Source organism: Anas platyrhynchos, chromosome 5 (genome assembly GCF_047663525.1).
Source record: "Anas platyrhynchos isolate ZD024472 breed Pekin duck chromosome 5, IASCAAS_PekinDuck_T2T, whole genome shotgun sequence".
In the NCBI taxonomy this organism is placed as follows: domain Eukaryota; kingdom Metazoa; phylum Chordata; class Aves; order Anseriformes; family Anatidae; genus Anas; species Anas platyrhynchos.
Window position 1 is genome coordinate 7,910,189 of NC_092591.1, and position 23,047 is coordinate 7,933,235.

Consider the following 23,047-nt stretch of genomic DNA (forward strand, 5'->3'; position numbering starts at 1 on the left):
GGGACACAGCATCTCGCCAGGAGCTGTGGGACAGCCCTTTAACCACCTTTTGCTTTGGATACCTGAGTTATGGAGCTAAAGGCTGCGGTGCTGGTAGAGAGGGGCACTGCAAATTGCTGAAAACAAGGAGCAGGAGCTTCAATTTTGCACAAATATGACGTGAAAAAGCACACCAGTGCTAACAGTGTTATGCCCGGGGACATTATTCCATTCATACAGCATGATCATCTTTTTAATGAGCAGGCAAAAGTAGTTGGCAGGTAAGTGGCATAGTCATGGAGTAAGTATTACCTCCTGCGAAATTGAATTCTACGCTTCTGTGTCTAATGCAAACAGCCGTGCACACACAGAGTCTAATATTCCCAGGGAAACCAGGGCTGACATTTACCTGCCCCTGGGAAGAGAGGAGGAAATTAATATGGTGGCTCTGGAAGCCAGAGACTTGACACAGCGAGAAGAAAAAAAAAAAGAGGCAGAAAAGAGGTGAATGACTCTGACTGGCCAGTGAGTCAGTGATATTTTTCTTGAGTTTATGCATGTGTTTATTTTCTGGGTGTGATATCTGAATTAAACATTAGATATACCTAAGGAATGGTTACATATGCGTACTGTTGAGTGTTTGCAGCTACTGAGACGCACACGGACACAGACACCACAAGAAACAACATTAAAAGAAGGGCTATTAAGGCTGCAAAGTCAATTGCTCAGAAAGTATGAAGTGCTGGAATTATGACCATCTGAGCAATCCTATTTCTTGCTTTCTTTCTTTCTTCTTATGTATCATAACCCAGTTTTTAATTACATGGTAGCATATTTATTTATGTTTTTCTATAGGGCACCTCAGTCCGTGTTCAGGATGGGCAGCATGTGCTCTGTAAGAAAGTAATATGTCCCAGTTCAATGCACGCCTTTTTTACTGCATGCTGGCCAGCCCCACCTCTGAAGGAGTGTCCTGTGAAGCTCATCGCCATCACATCTGAGTGCTTCATGCCAGTTTTCACCCCTGAGATGTGACACAGGGGGTAAAATAAAACTATAAAAGCAGAACACCTTCTTCCTATTATGGGCTTGTCCGCTGGAAATGCCAAGGCACTCAGCTCAGTACTTTTTTGTAGGTTTAAGTACAGTTCCCATTGGCTTTGGTCACAGCTGTGGATACTCAGTCCTGCCAAGGCCCTTTGCTCAGAAAGAAAAGAGAATGCAAATAATGGTCATTAGCTTTAAATGCGGGTTGAAGTGATTTGCCTGGAATTTTGTGACTGAAGCCTGTATGGAAATCAGTTTCCCACATAGCCTTCAACTGCTTCAACCATTACACCTTAATTTCACTTCTTGTAATCTTCTGGCGCACTCGCTTTATAGCTTCCAACTTTTGCAACAGCCAAAGCAGGGATCCAGCAGACACTAATCTTTGCGACACGATGCCAGGCTTTTAATTCTTTTTCAGACTGATATCCATTTGGGCCGTCAGCATGGGTGGGATGTTTGGTGCTCAGCTCTGCATTAAGTAGCTGTGCTGAACTGATCTCCTGCAGTGAGCACTCAATTAAGTAGAGTGCTGTGTCTGAATATGCCAGGTCTCCTGTCCAGGGAATACCATCAGTCTCGGGGTCCTCCCAGCACTGATGTCTGTTCTAGCCTCATAGCTTGGCCAGAGCCAGTTCTGTCCCACTGCACACAAATCCCTTCTGGATATCTTCATCTCCCCTACCTCACCTGGCTGCCTCTCCAATTCCCGGGCCTTCCTTGCCTGCCTGGCCAGCTCTTTCTTTAGCTCTCAGCCCCAGACTTCCCATTCAGAGTTGTGCTCCCTGTAGGTAGTTCTCAGTTTCAGTTTATTCTTGTATGTCCTCTGGGCTTTTTGTGTAAATTTGCTCCCAACCCTGGTAAAGCAGTAGTCCTATTTCCTGAGTATCTCCCACTTGTCCTTTACTTTCGGTAGTTCTTTTGGCAGGACTTGTACTGGAGCAGAGGTGGGCTGATGGTCCCCTGAGGCAGATGACAGCCCCACTCTATCAAGCAGTCTGCTGATGAGCCATTAATCCCATACCTCCCACTGTCCTCTGGTGGGAGCCTATTTCTGCAGTGCTGCCTGGCTGCTGTGAGTGAGATCTGAGGTCGCTCTGAAACCTGCTTCTCTCATCCTCTTAAATATGTAACTTGGCTGCCAAGTCATGGATATGTACTTGGCAGCCTGCAATAGCAACTGGAAACACAACATACACAATATGATTGTCAAAAAAAAAAAAATAATAATGGGGGGGTGACTGCAGAGAACAGAGTCAGCTGAATTTTCAGGATGATTTGAGATTCTTGCTTAGCTATTCATGGACTAATTTTGTTAGCATGGATAAGCCTTTAAAGAGTACCTACAGGAGAAAAGATGCAGTGTCTGGACAGCTGTGGGATAGGAGGCAGCTAGGGACAGGAAGCAGATTGTTTCATGGAAATTCTCTTTCCCCACATTGTATTGTCCCTGTGCTCTTCCATGTGCTCACGAACATCTTAGTGCTGCTTTCAGGAGTATTTTCCATAGTTAGAAACTATCACAAAAAAAAAAAAAAAAAAAAAAAAAAAAAAAAAAAAAAAAAAAAAAATGAGGCCATCTGTTAGAGCTGAAAGCATAGGAAATGTTATTTCTGTCTTACAGAGCTGGCCTGTCTAAAAGCCTTAGATCAGGTATTTTCATTGCTTCCTAGTGGAGCTGTACCAGGAAAATTTGCATAGACTGTGGCTGGTTTTCACCTTACAGCTGATCTGACCTACTGAGAGCTGTGCTCCTGCCCCCTTAACTTGTTCTGCATCTCCTCTGGCCCTCTCTGACTGCACTGAACCGCTGTGAAGCACTAACTCAAAAGAAAACTTATTGTTTATTTTTGCTGGATTACTCTTTTGACAGGTTAGGGAGCCGCCTTGCTGTGGGACCTGAGCAGATACAGAATAAACACAAAGATAACTGGTGGGAAAAGAATGCCTCTCCCACCAACAACGAGCTTTTAGGCTGGCTTAGCTGTGACACAAAACCTCACCCTTCTCGGGGGCTTGACTTCTACCAGCGGGAAGTATTGTTGATACAACTTGTACCAATTTTGGGTGCCAGCTAAGCAGTACCAGTTGTACACAATGACACTGTTCCACTGCCAATGACTAGTATGAGACCTTTTCTGCTTGCACAGCAGTGCTTCAAAGTATCCCGAAGATCAAAAACCCTCCCTCAAAACCATGACCTTAAGCATCCTGCCTTACCGCATGGGAATTATTTGCAGGGGGAACGCATAAATCTGGAGCTGCCTGCTTGTACAAGGACTTGAGACATGTCACAGGAGACTTGTGACTTAGCAGATACACTTTTATATCTTGTAAAGGCCCAAGCTAAAGGATGTGTAATGCCCACAGCGGGGGGAATGGGTGCCATCCTGTGCCTTTGACCAGGAGCACCTCTGTGGCTCCCGGCCTTCAAGGGACACAGTAGGCCCAAACGAGTGTCTGCTGAGGTGTCACTGCACAGGAAACACTTCAATTCTCTGTTTTGACTGAAAAGTTACCCAGGGAAGATGCTTGGGGAGAAGGAGCTGAGCATGTGGAGTGTGAGTCCTTGTGCACAGAGCAGGCCGGAGGGGGCTTTGTGTGCTGGGATCTGCAGCTCCCAGGCTGTTACCGGGACACTGCTGTAAACAGAGCCAGCCTGAGCGCCCGGCCACGTCCCAGGCGAGCACCATGACCTCGGTGAGTGTCCCCACCTCGCCCAGCTCCACGTTGTCCCTGCTGCCCACCTCTGCCTCTGCGGCAGGTCCTGGGGACAGCGGGAAACGCCATGGGGTGGCCCGGGAGGGAGCAGGGAGGGCAGGGCAGCCCTTCAGCCATCGTGTCAGTGAGAGCCGAGCTGTGTTTGTACGACATGGGGGTGGTATTTCCTCCTGCTGTGGTAGGCGCTGCTCTGCCGTGCTGCCACATTTTCTGTTTTTCGTTCACAGTTCATAACCTCTTGTGTCTAATGTAAAGGTGTTGCATTTGTGTGGGCCTTTTCTTCTGTGAGTTGTAAGCCAGTATTCAGAAGCTGGAGCTGAAGACTAAAACTGACAAGTTTAAATAGCTGCTCTTTGTCAAAGGATTAGGGCCACGGTTTCATAATATTCATCCCTGTGGTCTAACCATTGCTCGGGCTGCTGGCTGCCGACATAAAATTATTTTGGCATTCTACTACCAAGTGAGATTGAGCAAGAAGCTGAGACTCACGGTGCTGTCTGTCTGAACGACACCAGGCAAAAGTTCACAGAAAGCCTGCTTTCACCTGCTTTGAGTTTGAGTTTTAGGCAGAAGGATTTCAGCAATAAGAAGGATTTTACTTTAAAGGTGACCAGCAAAAAACAGTTAAGAGTTTGCAAGTCTCTTTTGTTAATTAAGAAAGGGCTGATTAATCTTTATTTATTTATTTTTTTTTTTAGGGGATTTTTGGTTTTGTATTTTTTTTGAAAGTATGGATACTGTAAAATCCTGTTATTCTGTTATTGGTGGTTTTGTTCAGTGTCTCCTGCCAGGTCCATCTGGTGTTGACTTAAAGTTCTCAGGACATCAGTGAAGTGCATAACTTTTTTTTTTTTTTTAATTAAAACAAGGATTTCCTTTCTCCTGGTGCTTAGTCACCATAATTACACAAATGTTATCAAAACCAAATAAAAGTGATATGTTGTATAATGCAGGGCTCCATTCGATTTCTCAGTCTTTATTGATTCACTGGCATCCAAAAAACTGATGTTCCTTAGCAAACTTTCAAGTATTTATTAATAACCTGAAAGACATAAAAAAGGATGGATTTTTGTGTGAATGTGTGTGTATGTGTGTGCATGTTTTATCTTATGCTGGCAACCTCTAATCTGAGAGAACTTCTGTTTAACTGAGTCACAAATAACAACTACGTGAAAAGCAGTTTTAAGAAAGGTACATAATGGGCAACATGCACAGCGCTCGTGTTCTAAATATTTTGTTGAGCTGGGCCGAGAACAAGAGCTTTGTGTTTGTGACATGTAACCTGCGTGCTGTTTTCTTGCAGACAATAAAACTAACTTCAGGCGTGTGGTACTGGAAAGATGATACTAATACACTTGAATTTGCAAGGTAAAAGAATTCTGTTTGATTTCAGATTGTGCAGTTTTAAAGCCTTGATTCAGCTGTTCCAAGTAAGGCAAAATCAGTCTAACATAGCTTTGGCTGAAAAGCATCGACAAACTCCATGACAAATATGTATTTGTGTATATATATATAGATACATATATATAGATAGATATAGATATATATATATATCGAGACTGGAGCTCTTAAATGTTACTCTGTGGCATTTATCCCCTCATGTTAATGGAGAAAAACAGAAATATGCATTTGTTCTGTACTGGTCTCAAGATGAATCCACTTCAGAGGGACTGCTAAAAGTGTGTGGCAAGTCCTGCCCTGTGCCAGAAAACCATGCGGTGCAGCAGCAGTGCTGAAAGCAAGGGCTAAATGCTATCCATGGCATCTACAGGTGGAGGTCCGCTGAGTCCATGGACTGAAGCTCTTTGCATTACATTTGGCCCCACATGGCAGTGAGCACTGTAGGACTGCAAACCTTTTGGGAAACCACAGCTGTGCAGGGCAGAAAGCTCATGTACCTGCACTTTGAGTTGGTGTGGCAGCTGTGGATTCAGACTTCATCTGGCCTGAAAAATTTCCATACATTTAACCACTGGGGAGAAACAATATCCTCTGCTGCCCTCTTCCCAGATGCAGGGCAGGCAGTGCACAGTGCAGTGCAGCGTGGCGTGGTGCAGCTGGGTCAGTTGCCCGCTCCCTGCTGCTGCCTCCCTGCCCTGCTGGCATTTTCCAAGCCTTCGTCACGGCAGAGCTGGGCTGCTCACCTCTTCCCTGACCACACGGTTGTTGTGGGAGCCTTTCATGGTCTGAGTCTCAGCAGCATCAGCCAGCTTCCCTCATGGGCTTGGGGATGCTGCTGACTCTACCCGGTGCTCTCTGGGATGGGAATGAGTTTCCCAGCCACGTCTGCTGCCTCTGCCCTTGGTGAACCCAAAGTCCCTATTCATTGGCATTGTCAGGACAAGAGCAGGAGGGTGAAGCCACTTGAGACATGGGTGACTTGAAGGGTTTACATGATGCAGTGCTTACGATGGCAGGAGACAGAGCAGGGGGACCTTTCCTTATTTTTGGCTTCTCTGTTCTTGAAAGCAATGTCTCATGTGGACCTGAGCACAACCCAGATGTTTTCTTAGTGTCAGTTAGAGGATGAAATATATATTCCTCTTTATCATGGCATGTTGACCTTTTTGCACTGCTGCTAAAAATGTAAATTCATGCCACTGCATGCTCACACTCTCTATTTCAGCTCCAGTCCAGCATCTCAGGAAAACCTTAAGGAAGGAAAAAATACTTGCTTTCGGGAAATATGTGTCAAGACATTAAAGAGGTATGTCAAACCGACTGACACAGCTCAAGAAGGAACAAGATTATTTGGGTGGGAATATTTTCATCCATTGTCTGAGGATCATGTCTGAACAAAACACGTGAAACAGGGAGCCACCTGTCATTTCAATAGGGTGGATGAGTGGTCTGAACACAAAAACAGGGCCAGACATGCCTGGTGCTGAATGCTAGCTCAGGCACTAGCCTGCTGTGAGTTTGGTAAAGTCATTCTGCATCTTTGTTGCTGTTTCCAGATCGCTCAGAAAGAGGTAATAATTCTCATCTGCTCTGAAGAGTATTGTGAGGTAATTAATTCATCTTTGTAAGGCACTTCAAAGATTAAAGTATTATTATTATTATTAATTTTATAAATTCACAACACGGTGTAGCTGACTTTCATCCATTACTTAAAACCTCTTTGATCTAAATAATATAGTCGCAATTTATTATATTAGCAACTAAAAGGGCAACTTCAGAAGCAAGCTTGGAGGTGAAATGTCCTATTTCTCCTAACATTCCCAGCCTGTTTTGTGGTTATAATAGCTGAAAGTTAGCTCAGGCTATCTGCCAAGCACATTTCACTGCCTGTCCCTTTGAAATTGTGTGCAATGAGGAAAGTGCATACCAGGTAGATAATGTGACTGTTCTGTGACTGGAATTAACAGTGTCCTTAAATGCTATGTATTGGTCAACTCCTAGCATCTTCCAAGATGAAGGCAGCGCAACGCTCCCTGAAAAAAAGCTGGATGACAAAGAGGAAAAAATCCATAAGCTGTCAAAGTGGGTACAACATGAATATGTGACGTTGGATGATGTCAAATGTGAGTAAATGTTGGTATCTTGTATCAGCAAGGCATTGCCCACAGAAATCAGAAAACTATTTCTACTAACAGCTAGCGATTTTTTCGAGGATATACTATTTTCTCCTCTGTGTTTTCAGATGTTGCTTTACTTTTGAAAGAAGAAGAAAAAAAGTCAGAGCGCATGCTACCTTCTTCAGCAGTTATGGGGTATGTTATGTACAAATTGTTTCGAGAATTATGCGTGTGTGTTGGGTAGTGGAGAGACTATGGTGTATGAGAAGAGGAGTATGAAATATCAGAGGCTTAGAAGAGGGGTTTAGTGTGAAATAACACCACATGCATTTTAACCTTGGCATTCAGAGAAATAATCCCACTGCTTGTTTAGAAGCCCTCCACTCTGTTTGCTAAAGGGAGCCAGGAACTTGGGCCTAAATGTCCAAAGGTTTTACCCTGAGTTAAATTCCACGTTTGCCAGAGCATCCACAACACTGCATGCACCGTGAGTACCTAACACAACTGGGCATCTGGGCTGCCTTCTTGTGCAGCTGCTGTTCTGCTCAGAGCTGCAGAGCTCATTAATTGCTGCCGCTGCTTATCTGTGTTACTCCTCTACATGCTAAAGGAAGGAGGCAGTTGGCAGAGCATCACATCTCAGAGGCGTTTCCCTGAGATCGCCAGGGCCATGCAGTGGCTGCATTGCCTTTGATTTAGAATTGCATCTGTAGACTTTGTTGGGGCTTAGTCATACTGTCCTTGGACAAGAAGAGAGGTGTCCCAGTTGTCCCAGTTTTCCTGTCTTACTCTGAATGCAAATGCTGCTTTTTCAGCATGTTCAGTGCAGAAAATGTGCTTGCAGGAAGTCTGATGATACCCAATTCAACCCACTGTTCAGCATGTTTCTTGGACACTGCTAGTATTTCTCTAACAGCCTCCAAAATCTCACTGTAGAGTGAAGTGCTTACTATGAATGGGTCTCAACCACACAGCCACACAGATATTCGATATAATGCAGGCCCTTGAGCAGAGACTTTGTTCTTTGTTGTAATGGTCTGGTGGTGTCTAGATCTGCAGACCTACAGACCTCCCAGTGACATTTCTACCTTTCATTTAGGAATAAGCAACTAGATGAGTTCCTCATGGCCCTGCTTTTCTACTTATCTTTTTACCTGGAAAAAATTGCCCTGGAAAAAGAAACCACATCCTTGATTTCGTGAGTACAAAACATTAGAGTTGTAAGTACCCAGAGCTTGCCTGACTTTAAGTGTGTAAATACCCAGACTTTGCCCTGGGTATTTATCTCCTCAAGATAATACTGCAGTCTGAATAAATCATTACTACTACCCAAATGTTAAATCTGTGTGGGTGCCCTGACCCGAATAGCCATCCTCTATTGCCATTTCCCAATAACAGCGTTAGCATCCTATCATTTCTGCTTGCAATACGGAGCACCTCCGAATCACAGCTGAGTGTGCTGGGCGTTTAGTTGTGCTGTGGGTCACATTGCTCCAAGATTCCATTTCTAAATACTTTGCAAGACAGGTTCAGATGACTCTTCAGTGCTAGAAACATGTTACAGCATGAGAAATATATGCTAGGAAAGCAGTTTCCAAGCAAGGGTGTGTGACCACACTTGCTACCTTGCAAAGTGGAAGTGGGGATGCCAGAGGAACAGTTTAGGAGCTGCTGTGTTAGAGAGTTTTATGCCTTGGGAGAAAGTGTTACTGAGTTACAAACCATGGTTATAAGAAACCTTAATGATTTGCTGGACTCTTTAATAGTCTCTGAGAATTGATTGACCATTTTATTAAAACACCTGATAATTACTTTCTTCACAATTCATGAAGCCTTGATATACACAGGGGTTGAGTTCTCTGGATTGAAGAAAAGACTTCTGGAGAATTGTTGGCCTTAAGGAAATGATTTCTTTCATGTCTGTAGATTGACAGGTTCTCATTGTGCAAGGAATATTTCATAAATAAAGGAAACCATCAACATATTTTTGAACATAAAAGTCCTAGATACAACTGTGGTGATTTGGGCTGAAATTTGCAGAATGATTCCCTTGTTCTTGGCTGGTAAAGGACAAGGAGGACTCTGCACTGGCCATGGCATCTCAGCATGGTTCATATCATCAGCTGGTGTGGCAAATACAAAAACAGACTGAAACAAAGAAGAGGATTTGGACCTATTGCCATACAGATTTATGTTTCCTGGGTCAAGAGGGCTCTGATTAGTAACTACCAGCTATAAACACTGGTTAAACTCTGCCAGAAGAGACATTTTGCTGCATTATGGCATGCAGTGCTCCCAGAGTGACTGCTGCCTTTTGGTGGGAAACATATACCATCTCTGAGCTTCCCAATGAAAAATTCTGTAGCACTGTTTTATTTAGATTCACTGCCTCCCCTGAAGGGAAGTGGCTTGCTTGCCAGGATTAGCTGCACGCAATGTAACATCAGAGAAGCTTAAAAAAGAGATGTTTACCATGCAGAAGGAGGAAGTCAGGATATTGATCTTCCAAAGTATAAATACAAGGAAGGATAATTAAATGACGAAAGGCAATTTGAGATTTTACTTAATGTTAAAAATTTCCCTTAATTGTTCTTGCATCTAAGCTGATATGGAGGAATGAGAAGATATTAATCATGGTGTAAAGAGCTTTCTGACATTGCGTCTTCATTCTCTTTCATTCTCTGTTCAAGTGTCGTCGTCGTCCCCATCCTTCCCCCCTTTCCCCCCCCCCCCATTTCCTCTGTTATCCACCTTGTCTGAATCTGAATTTGGCATATGTTTATTTCAAATCAAAGGTAGCAAGGACTGTGCTTTTTTTTTTTTTTTTTTTTTTTTTTTTTTTTTTTTTTCCTTCTGTGTACTAAAGTTCTGGAATAGTCTTCTAGAAAGTAATGGGGGCTGGGGAGAAAACTACTTTTTTTTTTTTTTCTGAAGGTGGAGCTCTGTGAGCTCGTGAGAGGGATTTTTTAACCACATAATAAAATCATAATGACAGAAAATGACGCTTGTGATAAGAATCCTTGGGTATGTGATATGTTGATGTATTTGAGAGGATGTGAAAGAAGATTGCATAGCCATTTGTTTTCCTGTACTTATCCCACTTAAATCCCATGCTCAGGGCTGTTGCTAGTTGTTTCTTCAGGAAGAAACCTCCCTCCCCTTCCTCCTAGATGTAATTTAATTTCAGAGGCTTTTTCGCTTTCCTGTGTAGTACTGGCTACGTGCCACAGGTAGAGACAGACTGCAGGCAAGACAAGCTGGTACCATTTCATGTGTCTGGTTAGTGACACCTATAATTTGCTCAGAGTTAAGCTGACAGACAGATTGCTTGGAGACTGGGCTTGGTGACCTGCCTAGTCCTTCAGCAGCCTGATGTTCCTGTATGGTGGACACATCCAATGACCGTGCAGTCCTTGAGCTGCTCTTCTTGCAGACCCTGTGTGCTAATGCAGTAATGCAGAAACAACAGCACAGTTCATTCCTGCTCATACTTGGTGTTTCTGGAATTCCTGCCATTTGGGCTGCCTGTGAGAGATGCCCAACTCATCTGTTGTGAATTCTTTGTCCACTGGGCTTGATGGGCTGAATAACTCAATTGTCTTGAACCTAGGCAGTGTAGAAGTACTCATGTCTCAAGATGTCTCAAGAAAACATCTAAGACTATCTTTGCTTATAAAATCATTGCTTCTGTGCATTAAACTTTCTTATGTCAGAAGGAGTTCCTATAAGAGAAAGTTATCACAAATCTGGACATCTTTGGCTTTTTGCAACCTTATCTTCTCTTGATGCTATTCAGATTCTGCGTACATCCAAGATTTGTGTTTTCCTGGCTTCTTCTAGATTCAGAAAGATCTTGTAGACAACTTCTAAAGCAACAAACCAGTTTTCCAAAGCAGTGGGCATGAAGCATTGCCCCACTGGAGACAGCCTGGGAGTATTCATCTCTGAAATATGTGACTCTAAGAACAAAAATTAAGCAGTAGTGAAAGAGACATGAATGGAACATGGGCTATTATTTCTGTCCTGCATTTTCTTCCCCCCTTAGTTTCTATCTGTTTCTGCTTCCAACCCTTTCATGTCTTTTGAGGAAAATTTGCTGAATTTTATTAGCAATTATCCTTGAGAAGCCCAGAGTAATTGTCCTAATTATTAAAGGTGGGTCATGCAGGAAGCTTTAGAGCTGGAGGCCATCAGGGATGGGACAGATAAAAACACCTCTCCCGAGCGTGAAAGGAGGATTGTAACTTTTAGGCCTGTAGCGCTCCCAGGCCCTGGGAGACAGTCGGCTGGATTACAGGGGAAGCAGAGGAAATAGAAAGCTCTTTGGTTTGGCATTTCCTTAGCGTTTGATCTGAAGTGGTTTAAAATACAGGCTTGCGGTGTCAGCCGTTCCTGTTTAGAGGCCACCCCAAAAGCGCTTCGTGTGCCTTTTTGGAGAGAAGTAAGTGCCGTCTCCGAACGAGCCAGACCCACTGCTTCAGGCTGCCCAATGACAGAGTCTGCGCCTGGAGAGATCTAAATGCACCTCCAGGGCTTTCGTGTAGGCTGCAGAAAGGGTTCATAAGCTATGTAGGATCAAAGACAGCAACCTGAGAGGCTGTGGGCACAGAGCTTACAAGTTCTGTAGGGCAAGGGAGACTGTCTGGGCCCAAGCCCCAGGCCTAGTGGCCCCACCAGCACTGCAGAGCTGTGCTTCTGAACTCAGCCCTGCTGTAGAGGGGTCTTCTGATAGCAGAGTCATGGGGTGTGTTGGGTGTTGGTTTATGTGCCTAAAAACCATCCATTCATTCTCTAAAATCTTTTTTTTTTTTTTTTTTTTTTTTTTTTTTTAAACAGGACTATGATTCTTCTGGAGAATAAAGAAATGGACGAGGTGTTGGCGAAGTTAGCAGTAGCCAGGATTCACCTTGCCAAGGTCTACAGTAACTTTATCCTCGAAAGAGGCCTGGCACAGCAGAGCCACTCACCTAGTGGAAAGTAAGCCAAGGAAAGCTCTTCCTTCTGGGGACCCTTGCTGTGTCAAGGGCCACGGCAGCCCAAGGCCAAGGCCCCTTTTGAGTGACACAAGTGAAAGCCCGAGGTAACACGTCTCATGAGTTGAACAGTCACAGGGGCAAAGGGACCACGAGGCAGAGAAATGTCCCGATCTCCCAGCTGCTCTAGGTGGTAACTGGCTCCAGAAGTGTTTCTGGTGAGCTGTTGCCAACTGGTTTGGCCACAGCAAGTTGCAGCAGAATTCTGAATACCAGCCTGGGAAGCTCTAGCCCTGGTATGCGGAAGGCTTGCTGGATACAAACAGCAGGAAACTTTGATGGGTTCAGTGTGAAATCCAGCAGTGCAAAAAGCCATGCCAGCTGTGGATCTCACCTGTGCCATTTTGACTCATTAAACCTTAAAAGCAAATGGTTATGTGCCTGCTGTTTGCCATTGATCCTTGCATAAATTTCCTCCTATGCCAAGTCTGAAATAGCATAAGATTACTTGCAGGTGGAAGGGACCATGCTTGTGAAGGGACTAGAGACAAGAAAAGGTTGTGCTTAGGGACTGTGGGCTTTGGGAGCGCAGGACTCCTACCTCTGAGCAAGGAACATGGTACATGGCTTTTTCAGAGTGGTGGAAACCAGTACGTCCGTAGATGCCATGGGCCCAGCTAAAGACTAAGAGGAACAAAAAGCTGTAGTGGAAATTTAAAAAGAAACTGAAGGAGGTATGAATGAATGGGAAGGTATTTTAAAAGGCAGAGAAACTAGGGGAATTATGAGGCTTTGAGACAAGTATGCATGTTTCCTTTTTTGGGGCAGTAGCCAGCCACTACGATTTTCTCAGAGCAGTTTCAGGCACATTTTTTCAAAGTCCATTGGTGTGAAACTCTGCTGCCAGTTCTCCAGAGGAGTCACAGTCCTTCTCCTGTCTTCCTGCAACACAGCTTCTGGCAGCCTCACTCCTCTCTGGGGCTGGAGGAACCCGGGTATCCTCCTAACCAAGAGGAGAAGGTATCTTATGAAACAGTGGAGGCAAAAGGGAGCTGGAGACTGCTATCCCCACAGGGCTTTCATTTTGGTGTGCCCCCATGCCACAGGGCACTGGACCCTGAAAATTAACTGCACATTCTCACAGCATCCTGGCATGTTGGTATTTCAGGGGGCAGATCTGGGAGCAGCGTTGTGTGCCACATGCCTGCTTCCAGATTTCTGCTAAGGCATCCAGTTAACCTTCTTGCTGGTTGGACAGGGAGGGCTGTGACAGCATTTCATTGTTTCTGTTGGGTGGCCCTAATGTCAGCACTTATGAGACTCAGCTTGAGGAACTTACTGCAACAAGCAACTTGAATCCAAGGACTGGATGCAGCTGGATAAAGCAGCCTGTGCTGCATACACAGCTAGTTAGCTCTGCTGCCTCTCCACTCACTCACATTGTCTGGTGGATGGGAATGTGCAGGATTGTGGCAAGGAAGAGGTCTAGTGGCAAAAAGAACAGCAGCTCGGGAGTGAGAGTAGAGAGCTGAAACAGGAAAATGTGTTCTTTAATATTTCCATCACAGTGGGGGTTAGAGGCTGGCATTGGGTTGGGACGCTGGTGTCTAGGCTGTAAAAAAACACAAAGGCTAGAAAAGGGCTGTGTCCTAAAGCATTCATGAGGTAAGGTGCTGTATGAAGAGAGACCTGACTGGGTTACTCATAGCAGGGTGGTGGTAGCTGACTACAGCTGACTTCAGAGTTAGGCTAATGCTGAGCATGTTACAATGTATGGCACTTCCCATAGCATTTGGCAATTACATAAATATAATCTCTTCCAGGCTGACTCAGTTTAGCCTTAAATGTTATCTGGAGCCTCCCAGACCATTATATGAACTGCCAAATATGAGAGCTAAGGGACAGAACTGATTAACACTCTTAATTATAAAAGATGATTAGGAATTTTTTAAGCATACATTCTTTTGGGTGGAAAAGGTCCTTTGTCAAAATGGAAACTGGGGCTAGGGCTACCTTTGATGATTATTTATGTATTTATTTTACTTGGAAAATGTTTAGATTAAAAAAATGAGAAATTAACATTAATGTAAAACTCATTCAGTTTTACTATGTTTTCTTATAACCCAACCATGTTTTCATGCTGGTATTGAAGCTTTTGCTTTTTCTTGTAATTCACCATAGCAACATCTTAATTAAATCTTATACTATGTTGAGAAACTGATCTTCCAAGTGACCCTTCCAGATCTTCCAAATGTGTATGTGTTCGTATAAAATTATTGATTTTTCATGTGAAGTCTTTCTCTGAAAGTCTCCCATCTTAAAAAGGGAAGCTTAGATGGAGAACATCTTCATCTTAACAATTTACATGATTTGTAAAATGCAGCATTAAAATCCTATCTTGATACCATCCCAGACTGGAATTTGAGAGAGTACCTCCAGACCTGTTATTTGTGTATGTTAGCATTAGTCCTTTTGTGCCTCCAACGCTGAGGAAGGAATAGGTGTGTCTGGCTTTCTCCTTTTAAGTTGATGGAGGTTGTGCAACCTTTTTGTGGTGCCAGTTTCCTTATGGGTATTTGTCATAATGGGAAAAATACAGAGTGTTCCCAAAGCTGCAAGCATCGATGGCACAAATAGTTGAGTCGGCCCTTTACTGATCCTTGATGCTAGCTTGATCCATGAGCAATTGGAGTCACAGCCGTGGTCAAAGGAGCTGTTAAAATGGCACAAGAAACATTGCCCTGTGTGCCCCTACACAGAACAGTAATTCTTGTAGATGTCTGAAGCCATGAGCTTACATCCAAACCCCATGCCTACAGCACCGTCTGTTCTTGGCGCTGTCCTCTTCCACACATTAATTCATCCTGTCACCCTGACAGCTCTAAGAGGTCACTGTTGTTATATTTCTGGAAATCGTGATGCTCTTTGCTCACTCATTCACATATTTCTTACAAGTCCTGTCCTGAATCTTGTTGCAAGTTTGATGTTTTCCTAACCCTTTCTGTATTTTCCTAGGTAATGAGCAACTGTGCTGTAGACATGGGAGGTGCCTCTTGCTTCAGCATTTATTTTAGGAAACTTTACTTCAAGCAGGTCTCTTAGCTTAATACCTTACTTGAAGGAAGTAAAGCACTGGGGAAAAGAAGGGTGGAGACCCCTAGCATTATTTAACTCTAATTATTGCTGTTAATTTCTGTTGCTGGCCTCCACATTGGTTTCTCTGCTAAACCGGGGAGTGGTTCTAAGATAATGCATGAGCTATCTAATGTTAAAGGTAAAGCAGGGTTTTACACTGAGGTTTTAAAAGCTGGGGTCACATTAGGTTCCTCTGCTCTGATATTCTGAAACACAGAACATTGTGATTTTCCAGAATTCATAAGGAATTAAAAGTGTTGAAGTTATCTGGGAGATCTGCTTGGGCAGATGGTTGTGCCACGCTTGAAGAGTCAAACTTCTTTTCTCTTGTACAATATGTGGGTTTGGGATCTCAGCTGGTGTCATGAAGGGTATGATTAATGAGAGCTCGGCAGGGAGATACACAGTCCTCCTGATCAAAATATCAATAAATTAAGATCAGAAGATAGTAAATAGAGCTATGGGGTTGCAGTGACGTTTCTGGGGTGATGGCAGCTGGGTGTACCCTAAGTGTGTGGAACAGTTGATGCTATCAGGAAGGTTAGGGACATTTCAGGAGTTGGTGAGTTGACAGAGATGGAGTTTATCGTGCATCTGGCAGGACTGTGGAGATCCAAAGGCTGGTAGAGAAAACTTGCTTTCCCTTCCACAAGGGTGAGCCGTGCCAGCTCCCAGAGAACCGAGTGGCTGCTGGGATGTGTGCATCACCCTCCACTCTACTGGTTGCTTCCCTGAAGGACAGTCATCTGGCTTTGCATGAGAATCCCCAGGCTCAAGTGGGTGGTGAGAGCATCTCTCTGGCGTCCACTGCGCAAATTGCTGCTTCTTTAACAAAGGCCCTTTGTCGTTTTCATACATGTTTTACATTTCTGCTTGGAGATGCATTTGGCATCTCCTTCCTGACTTTCAAGTATATTGTCTCAGCATTGGCCTGGCTTTGTGCCCTTGGTAACTGTGCTCATTGCTCTTGCAGTGATGTCAGGAAGAGTTTTCTATTCATTTCAGTGGGAACTGGGTTAGATCAGAGCTGACCACTTTTAAGAGGCCCAAGCAGAGAGATCAGTTTTGATAGCATAGTAGGGGTGCCTCCCCTGCTCATCACATCCAGCTTTGTTCTATTGGATTTAATTAACTGAGCCATACAATATTTTGCCTTTTCTCCTTCTGAGGCAGCGCAGAATTCTTGTCTTTCTCTTAGACAGTAGGTCTCTGCATGCTAGTAATGAGGATTTACCAGCAACAACTTTATTGCCCTGGTGAAATGCCAGCTTGGCAGCAGCCCCGTGAGTCATATTCAAAGCTCTGTACAAAGAACTGAAAGGATGACTGCTGCTATTAATTTTGTGCTCTTGTTCACTGCTTTAGGAGAACAACATCATTACAGAAAGATTGGAACTTCTTTGAGGTAAGAAAGACACAAAGATAAACGGAGATTTTGAGTGTCAGCACAGACCATGTGCCCCTCTCACACATTCAGGTACTTCAGACAGCCTGCTCCTTTCCTTTTGGTTCTCCCAGTGGTTTACTTGCAGGATAGAGTAGTGCCTACAGTAAACTTTTACTTCTTGAGCCTAGATTATAATGTCTCTGTAAAATACCAACTTTTTGCCCTTCAGCCCAAGCCTCTTTTCCCCTTGGAGCCCTGAGCTGGGGAATTTCAGTCCCTCTGTGGCTCAGAGCCCAGCCAGTTCCCATCACAGCCTGGGGTCCCTCTGGGAGGTCTGGTCTATAGCTTTCTTCTCATCATTGGCCTCACAATTTCATCTCTATAGGTAAGAAATTTCACAGTTTTCTTTCAGTTCCATTGTGCTTGGCAACATTTTTAGATGCCAATAAGCTTTTCTGGCCTGCTACATACAGCTCAATGAGCAATTTATGAGCCTCACTATGTAGCAGGGCTTTGGCAAATTAATACAAAACAGCTAGGCCCAAATTATACTCTGTAGTTCACAAACTGGGGAGCCTTTCCTTGAAAGAGAGGAACTGGATTCAATTCCAAGGATACACAGTAGTCCCAGTGAGACCACCTTTTCAGGAACCTTAGTAGAGACTCAATCTACTGGGGGTTGATTCAACTTGGGCCAGGGATCACAAATGTTAAAATGGACTGAAAAGTTGGATCTTCTTTTTAACCAGCAAGCAAAGGTGTGGAAGTAAGGTGTGGACTTGGCTCCATTTACTAATGGAGCCAAGTCCAGTTGGAGGCCAGTCACTAGTGGCGTCCCCCAGGGCTCGGTGCTGGGGCCGGTCCTCTTTAACATCTTCATCAATGATCTGGATGACGGCATTGAGTGCACCCTCAGTAAGTTTGCAGATGACACCAAGCTAGGTGCGTGTGTCGATCTGCTCGAGGGTAGGAAGGCTCTGCAGGAGGATCTGGATAGGCTGCACCGATGGGCTGAGGTCAACTGTATGAAGTTCAACAAGGCCAAGTGCCGGGTCCTGCACCTGGGGCGCAATAACCCCAAGCAGAGCTACAGGCTGGGAGATGAGTGGTTGGAGAGCTGCCAGGCAGAGAAGGACCTGGGAGTGATGGTGGACAGTCGGCTGAATATGAGCCAGCAGTGTGCTCAGGTGGCCAAGAAGGCCAACGGCATCCTGGCTTGTATCAGAAACACTGTGACCAGCAGGGCTAGGGAGGTGATCGTCCCCCTGTACTCGGCTCTGGTGAGGCCGCACCTCGAGTACTGTGTTCAGTTTTGGGCCCCTCGCTACAAGAAGGACATCGAGGTGCTTGAGCGGGTCCAAAGAAGGGCGACAAAGCTGGTGAGGGGCCTAGAGAGCAAGTCCTATGAGGAGCGGCTGAAGGAGCTGGGCTTGTTCAGCCTAGAGAAGAGGAGGCTCAGGGGTGACCTTATTGCTCTGTATAAGTACATTAAAGGAGGCTGTAGCGAGGTGGGGGTTGGCCTGTTCTCCCATGTGCCTGGTGACAGGACGAGGGGGAATGGGCTAAAGTTACGCCAGGGGAGTTTTAGGTTGGATGTTAGGAAGAATTTCTTTACTGAAAGGGTTGTTAGGCACTGGAACGGGCTGCCCAGGGAGGTGGTGGAGTCACCATCCCTGGAAGTATTCAAAAGACGTTTGGATGTAGAACTTAGGGATATGGTTTAGGGGGTACTGTTGGTGTTGGGTTAGAGGTTGGACTCGATGATCTTGAGGTCTCTTCCAACCTAGAGATTCTGTGTGATCTGTGTGTAAGAGGCACTGAGTTCATATTTGGTAGCAATATCTTCTGTGATCACAATGCTGTCATTTTGGGTGGGAATCATCTTGTCTAACTCCAGCTGCCCAAACAATAGCTGTCCTGTCAGCCTAAGCCCTTAGGCTTCGTTGACAGTCGATGCAGACAAAGGGGGTGAATTGTTGCCTTTTGAGACAGATGTGTGCGATAAGAACCCCCACAGAATGACTCATCCCACTAGTCTCTTTCCATTAATTATTGAAGGAAACTGGATGGTAATCCCAGGTTCACTCCTTAGTTACTAGCATCAAAACTAAGCCACATTGGTCAGCTGAGCAAGACAAAATCTGTCTGAGCTAACTATGTTTATAGCCTCATTTGTCTGCAAACCTTTAAAAAAAATCTGCTTTCAAATCTTCTGTGATATTTGGTGAAGTTAGATGCCAGACTGGTTGCTGACTTTTTAATGGAGTTACGCCAACCTGCACTGTGGGACGCAGTGAGATTCTGAACCTTCTCCCAGTGAAAATGAGATCTGTGTTTTCAATTTAGGGCTTCTACAACTTCTGCAGCTATGTGGCTTGGCTTGTGTTCAGACGGAAGCACTTCCAAGTGATTCGGGAAGAAATCGGCAGGCTTCTTTGCTCCGACATGTTCAATCCCACCCTAAAAGACAGGAGAAATGTTTTCTTGCAGGAAGCAGGCAAGAGGGCTGCTGATGCAGATGCGGTGAGATTGCCATGGCAGAGGTACAGTTTGACATACCGATGAGCCCTTTGATAATGTGCCCTGTCCGAATAGACTGAGATAACAGCTGCATTTGTTTTCTTTCAAGACAAGCCCAAGCTAAGCATCCACCCATAAACAGCATGGTCCACCAGCGCTCGCCCATGCTCAGCACGCTGCTGCCCTTGCCAAAGGAGAGAGCTCATTACCTCGCCCAGAACCACTACTGTCAGGGCATGGACCCGCGCCCCTGCTCGTGTGACAACCTGCCGGACTTCTCAGAGCTGTTCGCTACCAAGTGAGGGGCTATTTCTCTGCATAAATAGATCTGGTAGTGCTGGTAGGAAGGATGTCTGGCAGCTAGCTCTTCCTCACCAGGAGAGGGGCTGTTGGATATGGGCCTTGCATAGGCAGTAGTTAGAGAGGAAGAGGAGTGTAAGGCAGGCGTGAGTGAGCCTGAAACTTGCAGATGAAGAACTCTTGGCTAACTGCAAGCAACACAGCTACTGCCCATCATACTGTTCTGTTAAAACTGGAAAGTTTTTTTGGGAAAGCAAATATGCATTGAGATAAATTTGAACAAAAAACAAATTTAAACTTGTCAAAATCAAAATGGGATGTTTATTTTTTTCCTCTCATGATTCATTACAGTTTCTTATTTCTTCAGCATTCTGATCTGACATGACCAATGTATTCTATTCTGACAATTTTTATTTTTTTTTGTTACTATATTGCACTTAAAAAAAAATAATTTAAATTGTAATACAGATAGAACCTTTTCTTCCAATTCAAAACAAACACAACATTTTTCAAGCCTGGATATGCCATGAAAGAGATATTCAATTTTGCATCTGCCTATGGTTAACAGCAGTATCACTACAATTGTTTTTATGTAATAAGTGATGCAAACATAGAATCATAGAATCATAGAATATCCCGAGTTGGAAGGGACCCATAAGGATCATTGAGTCCAATTCAGTGTTGCTCTGCTGAAGTGTATATAAGGCTCCCTGTAAGACTTTTCTACGTAAGTCATCTTCTTCTGCCTGGAAATTATAATTTGAGAATTGCCTTAGTTTTTCTGGATCTACCAGAATTCTGGCAATCTAATGAACACTACAGCACTCTACATGCAAAATTGTCAGACTTATCCAGAACACACGACCAGCAAGTCCAGTATTTCCTCAGAGAGTGAAATTTGCTACAAATGCACATATAATTGTTTTGTGCATGCTTTGGAAGCTGGGTGCCCCCTAAGCATCTCAGTGTTATAACTTAATCACAGCAATTCATGTGCAATACAGCCAACCTTTCCAGGAAGGGCCAAGTTTCACTTGGACATACGCAATTCATGTTGTGTGCATGCACGTTCGAGACAGAAACATGACATGGTATGCAAGGTGCTGAGTGTCTAAGTGTGGTTATTTGTTCTTCCCTGGAGGAAGCAGACAATCACAGCATAGTGTGTGTTATTCACAGTCCAGTTAAAGGAGGCAACGTTCCTTGCTGGTTTACCTTGGAAATACTACAAGCTGTTCCCCCTTTCTCCTATTTTCCTCTGCTTCATTGTGTCAAGCCTATTAACACCGTGTTTTCTAACAGGGTGGGCATCATTGGAGCTCACTGTAGTGAGTTAAATTCCTGTATGCTCGAGTCTGACGAGGCGATGGAGGAGGACGAACAAGAACAAGAAGAAGGACAAGAAAAAGAAAAAGAAGAAGGACAAGAACAAGAACAAGAAAAAGAACAAGAACAAGAAGAAGGACAAGAACAAGAACAAGAACAAGGAAGACAAAGGAGTTGTTCCTCTGTCCTGACAAATGGCCTGAATCTGCCACCTCTATAAAGCTCCCAAAACAGGTTTAGTAGTGAGAGTGCTGTATTGTCAAAAGCAATGGCAGAAGATGATTGTAATCAGAGCATCTAGCAGAAGTGGTATCTTATTTCATTCAGTGGCATAATTTCATATTGCTAAGTAAATAATTTTGAAATTGCAGATTAAAAAGCCAAAATCATTTGTCAGAAGGGGGGTAGTTTTACACACAAGGATCTGTACTGGGTGACTGAAGAACTGGACTGTAATTCCTGGTTCTGTCACTAACTATTCCTCTTTCATCTTAGTGCTTTCTTTGCACTATTTCTGAGAAGACTGTTTTACTGACTTATTTTGGGAAGTGCTTTGACACCCGCAGATGAATATGATTATGGATTTTAACGTCAACCCTCTTTTTCTACAGGGTTAGTAAAGCAATGAGGGGACAGGACTTACTATAGTTTAAAAGTTCCTGGAACTGTACTTTTAAAGGAAGTTACTCTTTAATATATTGTCTTTAATATATTGTTTAATCCTTTTTTGATTTCCATCATCTCTCATTTTGTTCTTAGCCTAATTTATGATTCATTGTGAAAAGAGTATAGCAAAGAGGAAAGCTGTTTTTTAAAATATCTATGAACTTTCATTTTATCTTTTAAATAATATATATATATTATTTTTATCATGGACTTTACATGATTGGAAAAGCAAATCTTAGAAGTTCAAAATCAAAGTATGCAGCTGGGTTGTCAATATCTTGAAACATAATGCATTCATGATAAGAAATCATGTATCACTTTACCTACAAGACTAAATATCTGTACTAATCCTTATTATCAGGAGGAAAATTTAGGATGAAATCCTGGCCTTTGCATAGTCAATAAGAATCAATGAAAAAATAATGGATGATTAAAAAGTGAAAGAAAAGCTGAGAGGTAATATTTTCAGCATTTTTAGAAGTTTGCTGCATCAGTGATGGTTTGGAAGTTTTTCAGTGAAATATATTTCTGCTAGATAAAAATAACAACACAATTTTCCCTTGCAGTGTGTGGTTCAGTCTTTAAAAGGATGAAGGTTTGCACTGAAATTATATTGAGGAACTTCTGCAGTTACCAATAGTCCAGGGACTAGGTCACTTACATGAGATGTTCTTGCACCACCTTATTGAGACAGACATTTGAACTGCAGACTCACAGCTATTATTTAGTCTCTTCACTTAGTCTGGCACATGTTATTTTAACACCTAAGTGGCATTGTGGACTAGGATGGTTTTCCACGTGTCAGGTGAGTCCTTTTATCATGGGATGAGCCGTGGTCTGCAGTTTATCTCTCAAGCTTTTCAGTAGACATCTGTTCTTGTACAAAGCAAAAATAATAATAAAAAAAAAACTCTTAGAATTTTGTGGGGCAGAAAACACATTATCTCCTGAGGGAAAAATACATTAAAATATTAATTTAAAACTATGTGTGATACTGCTATGTCTTCTTCACATACATGATGTGGAGTGCTGCACTCTCTGTTTCAAACTAACATTTCTAGGTTATATGCTTGCATTCATTTTGGGCAGGCAGATTAGTGCTCATATGGTCTGAAAAATGGTGGGAAGACTGAGATGGTGCTTTAGTTGCAGGTTTCCTGAGAGCTCAGTTGGTCCAAAGCATGTGCAGCTGTTTTTCCAGGCTGCAGGAGTGACTCCTGGCTGGACATGCAAGAGACATTTGTGGTATCACTGCCCTGCAGCAACAGTTTCTCTACTGAATGATGTAGCAATATGTTGGCCAATACCTGGAGCTAAGGGACACTACATCACAGCTTCCTTCTCATGGTCTTGGGAGAAAACCTTTGGTTTCTGCATTAGGGGACCTCTACAAGGCTGGGCAATGTTTTGTCTCTCTAAGTGTGACACTGTCCCCTCTCTGATCTGTGGATTGACATCCCAGGACGCTAATCCTT

General features: G+C 43.7%; 1 protein-coding gene across 3 annotated transcripts; it reads left to right on the plus strand.

The window, feature by feature from the left end:
• The first annotated feature begins 2,913 nt into the window (after positions 1-2,913).
• PPP1R36 (protein phosphatase 1 regulatory subunit 36) lies at positions 2,914-22,557 on the plus strand. 3 transcript variants are annotated; one of them, XM_072038211.1, is made up of 11 exons: positions 2,914-3,726; positions 5,051-5,115; positions 6,374-6,454; positions 7,150-7,271; positions 7,391-7,460; positions 8,365-8,463; positions 12,102-12,242; positions 16,739-16,778; positions 19,251-19,303; positions 19,390-19,578; positions 20,883-22,557. In XM_072038211.1, exons 1-11 carry the CDS (start codon positions 3,718-3,720, stop codon positions 21,124-21,126), a joined length of 1,113 nt encoding a protein of 370 aa, XP_071894312.1. In that variant the 5' UTR covers positions 2,914-3,717; the 3' UTR covers positions 21,127-22,557. The 3 variants fall into 3 exon arrangements, with proteins under 3 accessions (XP_071894312.1, XP_038036638.2, XP_027315257.3); XM_027459456.3 differs by having other exon boundaries at positions 2,926-3,726; positions 19,107-19,303; XM_038180710.2 differs by lacking the exon at positions 12,102-12,242 and having other exon boundaries at positions 2,915-3,726; positions 19,107-19,303.
• Positions 22,558-23,047: the final 490 nt, after the last annotated feature.

Excerpts from the sequence above, each read along its gene's own strand:
- PPP1R36 (XM_027459456.3), top strand. Across the intron at positions 7,461-8,364 it reads CCTTCTTCAGCAGTTATGGG|GAATAAGCAACTAGATGAGT; the intron begins GTATGTTATGTA and ends CCTTTCATTTAG. Across the intron at positions 12,243-16,738 it reads AGCCACTCACCTAGTGGAAA|GAGAACAACATCATTACAGA; the intron begins GTAAGCCAAGGA and ends TCACTGCTTTAG.